At 45.7% G+C, this 16461-nt stretch overlaps 1 protein-coding gene across 2 annotated transcripts in view; it reads left to right on the top strand.

Annotated features, from left to right (window-relative positions):
* Positions 1-16461, top strand: part of LOC110509127 (netrin-G1-like) — a 229853-nt gene that overhangs the window by 54153 nt on the left and 159239 nt on the right. For both annotated transcript variants that reach the window (XM_036966775.1, XM_036966776.1), the window contains exon 3: positions 1732-2375. In XM_036966775.1, the coding sequence (XP_036822670.1) occupies positions 1732-2375 (644 nt within the window). The remainder of the gene's footprint in view (positions 1-1731; positions 2376-16461) is intronic.

Below are 16461 nucleotides of genomic sequence, written 5' to 3'. Positions count from 1 at the left end.
GGCTTCATAAATAAATTTGATTTGATTAAGAATTGTATCACCCAACACCTATTAGGTGGCAGTCATGGAAACAAAACCACTTACCTCAGTCAGCCAACCCTGCTAACCCAGGACACCTCAGACATTTTCTGCCTTATCATGTAAGTCCTTATCCTTATCTAACATCAGTAGGAGCAGAGGCCTGGTGACATGTTCCTGATGAAACACAGGCGAGGCCTGCCGATATATAAATGACTAACTGACTGGCTAGATAGGATCCTTTCTAGTAGAATCTTGCCTCTCTCATCTTGCAAAGCATCAAATGGACTCAAGTCCAAACACAACCATTTGAAATACAAGATGCCGAGTCCTACATTGTGAATGAACTGGCAGTCAGACCTGTATTTGTGCTCGATGAGTTCAATATTAGTGCAGCTTTTATCAGTGTTCTGTGATGTAGTGAACATGCCTCTTGTTAAACATGGTTTGAAATGTGTTGGATTTATCATAACTTCATAATCATACTGCCACAAGAAGAATGGGAAATACTGTTTAACGTTTTTTTTAAATAGCCAGCATTAGCATTTTGAAATGATGACAGGCTTTGCTAGACGTTTATAGCTGATCAAAATCTCATCTGCAGCTGGCCTCAATGTTGTATAGAGTAGAGGTGAGATGAATGTCAATATGAGTGTGTTTAAAACACTCTTTCATGCACACACACACACACACATACACACACATTACATACACACACACACACACACACACACACACACACACACACGCACACACAGGTAGCACACACACACACACACACACACACACACACACACACACACACATACACACACACACACACACACACACACACACACACACACAAAGTCGTGCTTGGCCTCGGTTGAGTAGGCAAATATATGTATATTTCGCAGCAGTGTTTCATAAGAGACAGTCATTGAGGATTCTTCTCCCATCTACACTAGAGGATCAGCAGGAATATAAATCACACAGGCAATTTGGGTGGTAGAGTCAACTAGAGACCTACCAGAGTGGTGGATTGAATACAGGACAGTATATTACTAAATAGAGGACAGTGGTGGATTGAATACAGGACAGTATATTACTAAGTAGAGGACAGTGGTGGATTGAATACAGGACAGTATATTACTAAGTAGAGGACAGTGGTGGGTTGAATACAGGACAGTATATTACTAAGTAGAGGACAGTGGTGGGTTGAATACAGGACAGTATATTACTAAGTAGAGGACAGTGGTGGATTGAATATACAGGACAGTATATTACTAAGTAGAGGACAGTGGTGGGTTGAATACAGGACAGTATATTACTAAGTAGAGGACAGTGGTGGGTTGAATACAGGACAGTATATTACCAAGTAGAGGACAGTGGTGGATTGAATACAGGACAGTATATTACTAAGTAGAGGACAGTGGTGGGTTGAATACAGGACAGTATATTACTAAGTAGAGGACAGTGGTGGATTGAATATACAGGACAGTATTTTACTGCGTAAGGACCAGGGTTGAAATATGGTGTAGTTCCACTCCTCCACCAGCAGTAGGTGACATCACTAGTGTACAGATGTTTGATGATTAAAGTGTGTGTGAATGAGTGCCTAAATGAGTGAGTTCCTGTCAGTCCAGAATAGATTGCAGACATGTTGATACCGGGTAATGTCTAAGGTTTCAACCTGTGTTCTCTGCCTCTATCCCCCCTCCCCCCACTCCACAGGAAAACCCTTACATGTGCAACAACGAGTGTGACGCCTCCACAGATGAACTAGCCCACCCTTCGGAGCTCATGTTCGATTTCGAGGGCCGCAACCCAACAACCTTCTGGCAGTCCAGTTCCTGGAAGAAGTACCCCAAACCCCTGGAGGTCAACATCACGCTGTCCTGGAACAAAACTATCGAGCTGACGGACGACATCGTCCTCACCTTCGAGTCCGGCCGCCCTGAGCAGATGCTTCTGGAGAAATCGCTAGACTACGGTAAAACATGGACCCCTTACCAGTTTTACGCTACCGACTGCCTCGACGCATTTACCATGGACCCCAAGACGGTCAACGAGCTGACCCAGCGAACCCTCCTCGACATCATCTGTACCGAGGACTACTCCCGTGGCTACGTGTGGAAGTACGATAAAACAGTCCGCTTCGAGATCAAGGACCGGTTTGCGCTGTTCGCCGGGCTGCAGCTGTACAACATGGCGTCGCTCTACGGTCAACTGGACACCACCAGGAACCTACGGGACTTCTTCACTGTGACGGACCTGAGGATACGGCTGCTGAAACCGGCCACCGGGTCCACCATGGTGGATGAAAACAACTTGTCCCGATACTTCTACGCCATCTCTGACATCAAGGTGCAGGGAAGGTGAGAGAGTTGCTTTTATCTTTATTTAGTCTTGATTTCCCTTTACAGATGTGTTATATCTCTCTAGCATGCTAGCAGATACCTTTGTGCTAACACTTGTTAGCATTGGCTCGCAAAACTACCTCTAACTTCCTTCATACTGGACACAGAGACATAAAAATGGTATCCACAAGTTGATCTCACTCTGGGGAAGTAGATACAGGGCCTCATTGCCAAAATTCCCGAATGATCCCTTTAATATTAAAATAAAAATCTAAGATGATCTATTATATTGACAAGATAGTCGAGTGACCACTCTAACAATAGACATTTCGTCAAAGATGGAAGGCGATACGGGAGATGTCTAGATCAGGTGGGACCATTCTAAACAATGAGAGGCCTGATCCGCGTGGGCAACTCTGATATAAAGTAGTATTTTCAAAGTTGACGAAAATACCATGTGTGTCCACTTATATCAGTGCATTTGCAACAACCTAACCATTATGAAACTTATATTCCATTAAATTAGCCTCACATAGCAAATTAGCAATAAAAAAACAAACATTTTTGTTGACCAAATTCGACACTCTCATTGACCTCCGTTCAAAAAATTCCTCACTTTTATTTTCGCGGACAGATTTTGGGCAGAGTAAACCCCTTAACGCTTCGCCTCAACCTCTCTTTTTAAAATCATATTAGTTTTGATTCATTTTGTATGAGCTGAATGCTCTGACGCATTCTAATAATGACTAGGACGGGGCCTGGACACATGGCTATGACCCCTGTAATTAACAGGTGTACGTCCCAAATTTCACCATATTCACTACGTAGTGTGCTATATAGGGAATAGAGTGCCATTTAGAACTAAGGCCAGGTTTAAATTTGACATCCATCTTTAAATTTAAATTTGACATCCACCCCCCATCAGGAGATTCCCAACGGTTTAGAGAGATGATGAAATATAACAGATATATTATTTAATAGCCCCATAGATGCTTAATGAACCACCTGTGGATCATAAACACACTCCACAGCTGTTCACTGAATGAGACCGGTGTGTGTGTGTGTGTGTGTGAATGTGTGTGTATGTATAGTTGGTTTATATGAGGATAACTAGGCTCAGTAATGACTCGTCTGATTGGGCCTGGGTGAGTTGGAACAGTTTGTTTCCAAATTAGAATTCCGTCAGTCGGCTTAGAATGGGAGATTAGAACAATTAGAATGTTAGGTAATTGGGAGGAGACGAGTCTGGTCATTAAGAATGTTGTCTGCTTAGTAAATAGTTACCACTGGGGACATAACTCCTCTCAGAGAACCTATAGGAGATAACAGTATTTGAGCATTCATCCTCTCTACTTCAACATTCCTCTTCTCTACTTCAACATAAACTGGAGCATTCATCCTCTCTACTTCAATATTACTGGAGCATTCATCCTCTCTACTTCAACATTACTGGAGCATTCATCCTCTCTACTTCAACATTACTGGAGCATTCATCCTCTCTACTTCAACATTACTGGAGCATTCATCCTCTACTTCAGCATTACTGGAGCATTCCTCCTCTCTACTTCAACATTCCTCCTCTCTACTTCAACATTCCTCCTCTACTTCAACATTCCTCCTCTACTTCAACATTCCTCCTCTCTACTTCAACATTCCTACTCTCTACTTCAACATTACTCGTCTCTACTTCAACATTCCCCCTCTCTACTTCAACAGTACTCCTCGCTACTTCAACCTTACTACTCTCTACTTCAACATTACTGGAGCATTTCTCCTCTCTACTTCAACATTACACCTCTCTACTTCAACAGTACTAAAGCATTCATCCTCTCTACTTCAACATTACATGTCTCTACTTCAACATTACACCTCTCTACTTAAACGGTACTAAAGCACTCATCCTCTCTACTTCAACATTACTTTAGCAGACAGAACAAAAATAAGGTATTATAGGGTGTTGTACTGTTGCCTCAGTGATTATCTAAAAACCAGGAGGGGACTGACACTTCACTGAGGGGACTGACACTTCACTGAGTGGACTGACACTTCACTGAGGGGAATGACACATCACTGAAGGGACTGGCACATCAATGAGGGGAATGACACATCACTGAGGGGACTGGCACATCCCTGAGGGGACTGACACATCCCTGAGGGGACTGACACATCACTGAGGGGACTGACACATCACTGAGGGGACTGACACATCCCTGAGTGGACTGACACATCACTGAGGGGACTGACACATCACTGAGGGGACTGACACTTCACTGAGGGGACTGACACATCACTGAGGGGAATGACGCACCACTGAGGGGACTGACGCATCACTGAGGGGACTGACACTTCACTGAGTGGACTGACACATCACTGAGGGGACTGACACTTCACTGAGTGGACTGACACATCACTGAGTGGACTGACACATCACTGAGGGGACTGACACTTCACTGAGAGGACTGACACATCACTGAGGGGACTGACGCACCACTGAGGGGACTGACGCACCACTGAGGGGACTGACGCACCACTGAGGGGACTGACGCACCACTGAGGGGACTGACACATCACTGAGTGGACTGACACATCACTGAGGGGACTGACACACCACTGAGGGGACTGACGCACCACTGAGGGGACTGACACACCACTGAGGGGACTGACGTACCACTGAGGGGACTGACGCACTACTGAGGGGACTGACACTTCACTGAGTGGACTGACACATCACTGAGTGGACTGACACATCACTGAGGGGACTGACACTTCACTGAGAGGACTGACACATCACTGAGGGGACTGACGCACCACTGAGGGGACTGACGCACCACTGAGGGGACTGACACACCACTGAGGGGACTGACGCACCACTGAGGGGACTGACGCACCACTGAGGGGACTGACACATCACTGAGGGGACTGACACATCACTGAGGGGACTGACACATCACTGAGGGGACTGACACTTCACTGAGTGGACTGAGACATCACTGAGGAGACTGACACTTCACAGAGTGGACTGATACTTCACTGAGTGGACTGACACATCACTGAGGGGACTGACGCACCACTGAGGGGACTGACGCACCACTGAGGGGACTGACACATCACTGAGGGGACTGACACATCACTGAGGGGACTGACACATCACTGAGGGGACTGACACTTCACTGAGTGGACTGAGACATCACTGAGGAGACTGACACTTCACAGAGTGGACTGATACTTCACTGAGTGGACTGACACATCACTGAGGGGACTGACACTTCACTGAGGGGACTGACACATCACTGAGGGGACTGACACTTCACTGAGGGGGCAGAAATATTTTTATTTTACCGTTATTTTACCAGGTAAGTTGACTGCGAACACATTCTCATTTACATTAACGACCTAAGGAATAGTTACAGGGTAGAGGATGGGGGGAGGAATGAGCCAATTGTAAACTTGGGATGACTAGCTGACCGTGATGGTATGAGGGCCAGATTGGGAATTTAGCCAGGACACCTGGGTTAACACCCCTACTCTTACGATAAGTGCCTTGGGATCTTTAGTGACCACAGAGAGTCAGGACACTCATTTTACATCCCATCTGAAAGACAGAACCCTACACAGTGCAATGTCCCCAATCACTGCCCTGGGGCATTGGGATATTTTTTTTAGACCAGAGGAAAGAGTGCCTCCTACTGACCAAGACCAACCCTGCTTAGCTTCAGTGGCAAACTTGCAGTGGGATGCAGGGTGGTATGCTGCTGACTGAGGGGACAGACACGTCACTCGAGAGGACAGAGACGTCACTGAGGGGACAGAGACATCACTGAGGGACAGAGACATCACTGAGGGGACAGAGACATCACTGAGGGGACAGAGACATCACTGAGGGGACAGAGACATCACTGAGGGGACAGAGACATCACTAAGGGGACAGAGACATCACTGAGGGGACAGACATCACTGAGGGGACAGAGACATCACTGAGGCAGAGAGGAACTAGTTGAACATATTAGTATAGCAGAGTAACTAGACTGTAAGGTATTTTAGGGTTGCTGTAACTCCACAGGACTGTTGGGTTGATGTAACTCCACAGGGCTGTTGGGTTAATGTAACTCCACAGGGCTGTTGGGTTGATGTAACTCCACAGGGCTGTTGGGTTGATGTAACTCCACAGGGCTGTTGGGTTGATGTAACTCCACAGAGCTGCTGGGTGGATGTAACTCCACAGAGCTGTTGGGTTGATGTAACTCCACAGGGCTGTTGGGTTGATGTAACTCCACAGGGCTGTTGGGTTGATGTAACTCCACAGAGCTGCTGGGTGGATGTAACTCCACAGAGCTGTTGGGTTGATGTAACTCCACAGGGCTGTTGGGTTGATGTAACTCCACAGGGCTGTTGGGTTGATGTAACTCCACAGGGCTGTTGGGTTGCTGTAACTAATGAAGAGTGTCTAGTTTTCTATCTACGTGGTTGCAACCTTATTTCACTCTTAATATCAGAGTGTTCAACCCAACTGTTTCCAAGGTGAGTGATGTTTTACAGCACAAGTTCCTTCCTGAAGAGTTTTTTTTTGTCAAAAAAGAGAACAGGTGATTGATATTAAATCTACATTTATATTTCCATCATTTGTGTCATCTGTGAGCTTAGGTCATATCCTTAGAACGTCTGACGAGCCCATGTGATCCTCATATTCGAGCATCCCCTTCTAAGACACTAATATTCATATTCGGAAACTCATACATTCTCCAGTCGTATTTACACCAGTTTGGTAAACAAACACTGCTGGGTTTTACATTGCAGACTCTACTACCCTGCTTCCCAGGCCCATCTCCAGCAGAGAGTTCTGCCTCTCATTAGATAGCTCAGTTAAGGTGCGATGGGAGGAAAAATATTTATATTTTTCCTAGCCCTTGAGTATATATGAGAGAGAGAGAGAGAGAGAGACAGAGAGAGTGAGAGTGAGAGAGACGGACGGACGGACAGACCCAAACTTATTAAGGAAAGCTTTGACTATGTACAGACTCCGTGAGCATAGCCTTGCTATTGAGAAAGGCCGCCGTAGGCAGACATGGCTCTCAAGAGAAGAACATGAGGTGGAAACTGAGATGCACTTCCTAACCTCCTGCCCAATGTATGACCCTATTAGAGAGACATATTTCCCTCAGATTACACAGATCCAAAAAGAATTTGAAAACAAATCCAATTTTCTCCAGGTCTCTGCTACATACTGACGGGAGAAAAAGCTATCGTCACAGAACTCAGAATGTCTATCCTGTTCTGAGAACAGCTACGACACTATCTACCAAAGCTATCATCACAGAACTCAGAATGTCTATCCTGTTCTGAGAACAGCTACGACACTATCTACCAAAGCTATCATCACAGAACTCAGAATGTCTATCCTGTTGTGAGAACGGCTACGACACTATCTACCAAAGCTATCATCACAGAACTCAGAATGTCTATCCTGTTGTGAGAACGGCTACGACACTATCTACCAAAGCTATCATCACAGAACTCAGAATGTCTATCCTGTTCTTAGAACGGCTACGACACTATCTACCAAAGCTATCATCACAGAACTCAGAATGTCTATCCTGTTCTGAGAACGGCTACGACACTATCTACCAAAGCTATCATCACAGAACTCAGAATGTCTATTCTGTTCTGAGAACGGCTATGACACTATCTACCAAAGCTATCGCCACAGAACTCAGAATGTCTATCCTGTTCTGAGAACGGCTACGACACTATCTACCAAAGCTATCATCACAGAACTCAGAATGTCTATCCTGTTGTGAGAACGGCTACGACACTATCTACCAAAGCTATCATCACAGAACTCAGAATGTCTATCCTGTTCTTAGAACGGCTACGTCACTATCTACCAAAGCTATCATCACAGAACTCAGAATGTCTATCCTGTTCTGAGAACGGCTACGACACTATCTACCAAAGCTATCATCACAGAACTCAGAATGTCTATTCTGTTCTGAGAACGGCTATGACACTATCTACCAAAGCTATCATCACAGAACTCAGAATGTCTATCCTGTTCTGAGAACGGCTACGACACTATCTACCAAAGCTATCATCACAGAACTCAGAATGTCTATCCTGTTGTGAGAACGGCTACGACACTATCTACCAAAGCTATCATCACATAACTCAGAATGTCTATCCTGTTCTGAGAACGGCTACGTCACTATCTACCAAAGCTATCATCACAGAACTCAGAATGTCTATCCTGTTGTGAGAACGGCTACGACACTATCTACCAAAGCTATCATCACAGAACTCAGAATGTCTATCCTGTTCTGAGAACGGCTACGACACTATCTACCAAAGCTATCATCACAGAACTCAGAATATCTATCCTGTTGTGAGAACGGCTACGACACTATCTACCAAAGCTATCATCACAGAACTCAGAATGTCTATCCTGTTCTGAGAACGGCTACGACACTATCTACCAAAGCTATCATCACAGAACTCAGAATGTCTATCCTGTTCTGAGAACGGCTACGACACCATCTACCAAAGCTATCATCACAGAACTCAGAATGTCTATCCTGTTGTGAGAACGGCTACGACACTATCTACCAAAGCTATCATCACAGAACTCAGAATGTCTATCCTGTTGTGAGAACGGCTACGACACCATCTACCAAAGCTATCATCACAGAACTCAGAATGTCTATCCTGTTCTGAGAACGGCTACGACACTATCTACAAAAGGAAGAAAGATTCTACCCTTAGATTAGCTCGTTTGCTGCTGATGTGGACAGTAACTGAAGTATTTGGATGTAGGTGTACTGCTACTGAAATGCTGACAGCTCTCAACTCAATAGTCATAACAACAACTATACTCATTAACTTACTGTAAGTTAAATATCAAATATTTTCTGTGACAGTAGGTATTCTAAGGTTATAGGGTCACGAGAACATGTTTTTTTTGGATAGCCTAGTGTTGTACTCAATTTAGATGTTGAAAGCTCTCGAGTCAAAAAACATACTGTAAGACCAGAAAAGGGCTGCTGCGTCCCAAATACACTACTTTTGACCCTCGCCCTTAGTAGTTACTCTCGGAATAAGGATAGGGACAAAGGAGTGAAGTTTGGAGGAATTTAAGCTGTTAATGAAAGTATTTCGGAGGTGAACCCTGTTTGCTTCCGCTCGTCTTGTTCCCAGAATTGCTGGGCATGATATGACAGGGTCCATATGGTTCTTGCCTCTAAACGATTTATAAACGTTGAATAATTCATAAAAGCATTTAGCAACCAGTCAAAGGTGGATGCTAGAATCTATCTGTGAAAAAAAAGCAACAGTTTGAGAAGACAGAGACAAAGTCAGTATTTTTTTTCAAAGTAATAATGCAAGTTGAGTATTTGTATATGGCCAATGCTCATCATGGGGCGATGAGTTAGTAGGTTAGTAAGTATTTGTACGTGTGAAATGCAGGTTAGTGCATTTGAGAACTACAGATGTATGACCAGGAAGATAATCCTTCAGCAAAAGGAAGTTAATTATTACGTAGATTACAACTAAATGGACATTTTTGTCGATACATTTAAAATTTTAATTTCAAAGTGGAAATTATAAACTTCAGAAGCTTTTTTACACCTCAAATATACAACAAGTTTTACATTTCCTGCATTGCAGGGAAGTTCTCCTGCAACAGGGTGTGTCACACCCTGTTCTGTTTCACCTGTTTTCGTGCTTGTCTCCACCCCCCTCCAGGTGCCGCTCAACTTCCCCATTATCCCCAGTGTATTTATACCTGTGTTCTCTGTTTGTCTGTTGCCAGTTCGTTTTGTTCGTCAAGCCTACCAGCGGTTTTCCCCTGTGCTCCTGTCTGTGTCTAGTTCCTGTTTTCTAGTTTTACCAGTTTTGACCATTCTGCCTGACCTAACCCTGAGACTACCTGCCGTTCTATACATTTTGGACTCTGATCTGGATTACTGACCTCTGCCTGACCCTTGACCTGACATTTTGCCTGCCCCCCTGTTCTAGTAATAGACGTTTGTTACTTCGACACTGTCTGCATCTGGGTCTTACCTGAAACGTGATAGGCTGAACATATGAAGATCCTACATCTGTAATCAGCTGTATTTGCACCAACAGTACTGATAGTCAAAATACATAGTAGGGATGTAACGATACACCAATTTGCATCGCTCACTGGTTCCAATGTTTAAGATAAGTCTGCATCTGTCCACAGACTCCAAACCAATCCAAATGTAGCATGCGTCAGTCAGAAAATGTATTCAAATTTTATCAATTATTATATGACAACTGCTTCCTCTCCTTTAGTGTCAAAATAAGCATCTAATTGTAGGAACATTTAACAAATAAAGGTACTTGAATAAGTAGGTGTGTCCAAACTTTTGACTGGTACTGTACATCAAGTACATCCTCAGGGATCTGCTTCACTTCTATTCTCTCCCATAATCAAACACCCTCAGGGATCTGTTCAATTCCGATTTTTTTTCTTTGCATAATCAATTTAGATGTCTGGATGAATTATTTAAACTCTGGTCCTTACCCAGTTCTTCAGAGTTTCTGCTGTTTTCAATCTATAACCTTTTAAAAGTAGACTACTGTGAAAGCAAAGTCAACAGTGAAATGGGGCGGCAGGTAGCCTAGTGGTTAGAGCGTTGGACCTAGTGGTTAGAGCGTTGGACCTAGTAGTTAGAGCGTTGGACCTAGTGGTTAGAGCATTGGACCTAGTGGTTAGTGGTTGGACCTAGTGGTTAGAGCGTTGGACCTAGTGGTTAGAGCGTTGGACCTAGTGGTTAGAGCGTTGGACCTAGTGGTTAGTGGTTGGACCTAGTGGTTAGAGCGTTGGACCTAGTGGTTAGAGGTTGCAAGATCGAATACAAGAGCTGACAAGGTTGCTGACATCTGTTGTTCTCCCCTGAACAAGGCAGTGATCCCACTGTTCCTAGGCCATCATTGAAAACAATAATTTGTTCTTAACTGACTTGCCTAGTTAAAAAAATATATATAAATAATTAAACAAATATACTGTATAATAATATTCTCTCTAATCTGACTGTGTTTCTACTACAGTATATGGTCAGAGAAGTGAACCAAAAACTATTGGTAATGTTTGGTGGTGTAAAAACTAATTTCTCAAACTCTTTGGGTTACAGACTAATCCTCCATCTCCTTCCCTCCTCCGGATGAGTCACTACTCAAATCCTCTCTGTCTGTCTGTCTGTAACTCCCCCTCTCTCACCCCTGCTCTCCCTCCCTCTCTCTCCTAGCTAAAGTATGTGTCTCATACTTCATAGGATACATTAAAACCTCTTCGATGAAATGTCCCCTGTTTAGGGGAACTGGGTGGTTCTGGTGCCGGTTCTGACTGACATCAGGGTTGGATAGGTTACTTTATAAATGTAATCCGTGTCGTGACGTGACCAGCATTAATGTGATGACTGATATTACCTACTACGTTTAATTATTACTCAATTAAATGAATCATGTAACAATTAATTCATTAGGAATTTGGGGCACCACAGGAAAAGTTTGTTTAATGAGTTACTATCTCCCGAATTAACTCAAGAGTTTCAGTCTCATTCTGAACTTTGTTGACTTCGTAAATCTGCATGAACCCTAACCTAAGTGACGAATCAGCGATACACAAATTGGCTTAAAAATGTATTTACTAACTAACTAAATAATCAAACAGAAACGCACACACACACACACACACACACACACACACACACACACACACACACACACACACACACACACACACACACAGTATAGGTTATTGGTTACTAACATAATGCAATGAAGAACAGTCCCTAGTGGACTAACAAAAACATGACCAAATGAACTGCAAAGCACACTGGGCAATATTATTGGCCTTGTTTCGGGACAGAGCTCATTAGAGTAGGCTCAGACTTTAAACTTAGGGAACAAAAGCGTGAAGTCGACAGGACTAGACAAAAGTTTAAACGTTGAAAATCATATCAGTCCTCGTTCTGCCTTGGCCCCGCTGCTCCACAGCAGTCCATTAGAGTGCTGCTCCACAGCAGTCCATTAGAGTGCTGCTCCACAGCAGTCCATTAGAGTGCTGCTCCACAGCAGTCCATTAGAGTGCTGCTCCACAGCAGTCCATTAGAGTGCTGCTCCACAGCAGTCCATTAGAGTGCTGCTCCACAGCAGTCCATTAGAGTGCTGCTCCACAGCAGTCCATTAGAGTGCTGCTCCACAGCAGTCCATTAGAGTGCTGCTCCACAGCAGTCCATTAGAGTGCTGCTCCACAGCAGTCCATTAGAGTGCTGCTCCACAGCAGTTCATTAGAGTGCTGCTCCACAGCAGTTCATTAGATTGTTGCTCCACAGCAGTCCATTAGAGTGCTGCTCCACAGCAGTCCATTAGAGTGCTGCTCCACAGCAGTTCATTAGAGTGCTGCTCCACAGCAGTCCATTAGAGTGTTGCTCCACAGCAGTCCATTAGAGTGCTGCTCCACAGCAGTCCATTAGAGTGCTGCTCCACAGCAGTTCATTAGAGTGCTGCTCCACAGCAGTCCATTAGAGTGCTGCTCCACAGCAGTCCATTAGAGTGCTGCTCCACAGCAGTCCATTAGAGTGCTGCTCCACAGCAGTTCATTAGAGTGCTGCTCCACAGCAGTTCATTAGAGTGCTGCTCCACAGCAGTCCATTAGAGTGCTGCTCCACAGCAGTCCATTAGAGTGCTGCTCCACAGCAGTCCATTAGAGTGCTGCTCCACAGCAGTCCATTAGAGTGCTGCTCCACAGCAGTTCATTAGAGTGTTGCTCCACAGCAGTCCATTAGAGTGCTGCTCCACAGCAGTCCATTAGAGTGCTGCTCCACAGCAGTTCATTAGAGTGCTGCTCCACAGCAGTCCATTAGAGTGCTGCTCCACAGCAGTTCATTAGAGTGTTGCTCCACAGCAGTCCATTAGAGTGTTGCTCCACAGCAGTCCATTAGAGTGCTGCTCCACAGCAGTCCATTAGAGTGCTGCTCCACAGCAGTTCATTAGAGTGTTGCTCCACAGCAGTTCATTAGAGTGTTGCTCCACAGCAGTTCATTAGAGTGTTGCTCCACAGCCTCGTTAAGGGGACAGTGCTCAGCTTGAGCTTGTTCCTCTAGCCCTGCTGCTCCACAGTATTCATCAATATTTTTACATACACATTTATATTTCTCTCTAGATGTAACACACATACTCATGTGAAAACAGTTTGTCTATTTGCAACACTTGGCCCCGCCAACCACACACACAAACAAACACACCACACACATACACACGTTTACTACCCTTCAAATCTACCTCTGTGTGAACACTCGGTCATTTATCTTCTACCAGATGCGTTGTCACATGTGGTTGTGTTTTCTGCCGATCATCCACCAGTACACATTGACGCACAAACTTTGAAACTTCAAACACACACACACACACACACACACACACACACACACACACACACGGGTGCCACTCTCTGATGTTTAATTAGTACTCATTAGGGACTTTTGCTTTCCACCTAAATAATTAATGAGAGATGGAGGGAAAACGCATCAACATAAACTCTCCCTTGAGGGCAGGAGATAAACAGAAATATCGACACACTCTTTATGATAACACAGAGGCAGCTGTACTGACCAAGGTTTTTTCCCAAATAACAACCTATAACAACCTATTCCCTTTATAGTGCACTACTTATGACCCTTATGACCCGAGACCTAGCAGAACAGTGCATGATATACTGTAGGGAATAAGGTGCCATGTGGGACATACCCCGCCAAGCTTCACCTGAGCTGTTCTGTACCGAATGCAGTATTTACCTGAGCTGTTCTGTACCGAATGCAGTATTTACCTGAGCTGTTCTGTACCGAATGCAGTATTTACCTGAGCTGTTCTGTACCGAATGCAGTATTTAACTGAGCTGTTCTGTACCGAATGCAGTATTTACCTGAGCTGTTCTGTACAGAATGCAGTATTTACCTGAGCTGTTCTGTACCGAATGCAGTATTTACCTGAGCTGTTCTGTACCGAATGCCGTATTTACCTGAGCTGTTCTGTACCGAATGCAGTATTTACCTGAGCTGTTCTGTACCGAATGCAGTATTTACCTGAGCTGTTCTGTACCGAATGCAGTATTTACCTGAGCTGTTCTGTACCGAATGCAGTATTTACCTGAGCTGCTCTGTACCGAATGCAGTATTTTCCTGAGCTGTTCTGTACCGAATGCAGTATTTACCTGAGCTGTTCTGTACCGAATGCAGTATTTACCTGAGCTGTTCTGTACCTAATGCAGTATTTACCTGAGCTGTTCTGTACCAAATGCAGTATTTACCTGAGCTGTTCTGTACCGAATGCAGTATTTACCTGAGCTGTTCTATACCGAATGCAGTATTTACCTGAGCTGTTCTGTACCGAATGCAGTATTTACCTGATCTGTTCTGTACCGAATGCAGTATTTACCTGATCTGTTCTGTACCGAATGCAGTATTTACCTGAGCTGTTCTGTACCGAATGCAGTATTTACCTGATCTGTTCTGTACCGAATGCAGTATTTACCTGAGCTGTTCTGTACCGAATGCAGTATTTACCTGAGCTGTTCTGTACCGAATGCAGTATTTACCTGAGCGGTTTTGTACCGAATGCAGTAAATACGTATGATATTTTCCCATTGGGGTAAATTTTACCTGAGCTGTTCTGTTACTTAATGCCTTATCTGTAAGTGTTATTTTACTCCCATTGGGGTAAGGATAGAGAGAGGCCTTTTGGTACCAGAGAGGAAGCTATGACCAAGACTTACCTCAGACTTTTACCCTTTTACTCTTGAATCTTGAAAAATGTCCCCTCCATCACCCTTCTGCCACCACGAGTCTCCTCCATCACCCTTATGCCACCACGAGTCCCCTCCATCACCCTTCTGCCACCACGAGTCCCCTCCATCACCCTTCTACCACCACGAGTCCCCTCCACCACGAGTCCCCTCCATCACCCTTCTGCCACCACGAGTCCCCTCCATCACCCTTCTGCCACCACGAGTCCCCTCCATCACCCTTCTGCCACCACAAGTCCCCTCCATCACCCTTCTACCACCACGAGTCCCCTCCATCACCCTTCTGCCACCACGAGTCCCCTCCACCACGAGTCCCCTCCATCACGAGTCCCCTCCATCACCCTTCTGCCACCACGAGTCCCCTCCACTACGAGTCCCCTCCATCACGAGTCCCCTCCATCACCCTTCTGCCACCACGAGTCTCCTCCATCACCCTTATGCCACCACGAGTCCCCTCCATCACCCTTCTACCACCACGAGTCCCCTCCACCACGAGTCCCCTCCATCACCCTTCTGCCACCACGAGTCCCCTCCATCACCCTTCTGCCACCACGAGTCCCCTCCATCACCCTTCTGCCACCACAAGTCCCCTCCACCACGAGTCCCCTCCATCACCCTTCTACCACCACGAGTCCCCTCCATCACCCTTCTACCACCACGAGTCCCCTCCATCAGGAGTCCCCTCCATCACCCTTCTGCCACCACGAGTCCCCTCCACCACGAGTCCCCTCCATCACCCTTCTGCCACCACGATTCCCCTCCACTACGAGTCCCCTCCATCACGAGTCCCCTCCATCACCCTTCTGCCACCACGAGTCCCCTCCATCACCCTTCTGTCACCACGAGTCTCCTCCATCACCCTTCTGCCACCACGAGTCCTCTCCATCACCCTTCTGCCACCACGAGCCACCTCCATCACCCTTCTGCCACCACGAGTCCCCTCCACCACGAGTCCCCTCCACCACGAGTCCCCTACATCACGAGTCCCCTCCATCACCCTTCTGCCACCACAAGTCCCCTCCACCACGAGTCCCCTCCATCACGAGTCCCCTCCATCACCCTTCTGCCACCACGAGTCCCCTCCATCACCCTTCTGCCACCACAAGTCCCCTCCACCACGAGTCCCCTCCATCACGAGTCCCCTCCATCACCCTTCTGCCACCACGAGTCCCCTCCATCACCCTTCTGCCACCACAAGTCCCCTCCACCACGAGTCCCCTCCATCACAAGTCCCCTCCATCACCCTTATACCACCACGAGTCCCCTCCATCAGGAGTCCCCTCC

The sequence above is a fragment of the Oncorhynchus mykiss genome, chromosome 28 (assembly GCF_013265735.2).
Source record: "Oncorhynchus mykiss isolate Arlee chromosome 28, USDA_OmykA_1.1, whole genome shotgun sequence".
In the NCBI taxonomy this organism is placed as follows: Eukaryota; Metazoa; Chordata; class Actinopteri; order Salmoniformes; family Salmonidae; genus Oncorhynchus; species Oncorhynchus mykiss.
This window is presented reverse-complemented; position numbering and strand designations above follow the sequence as displayed.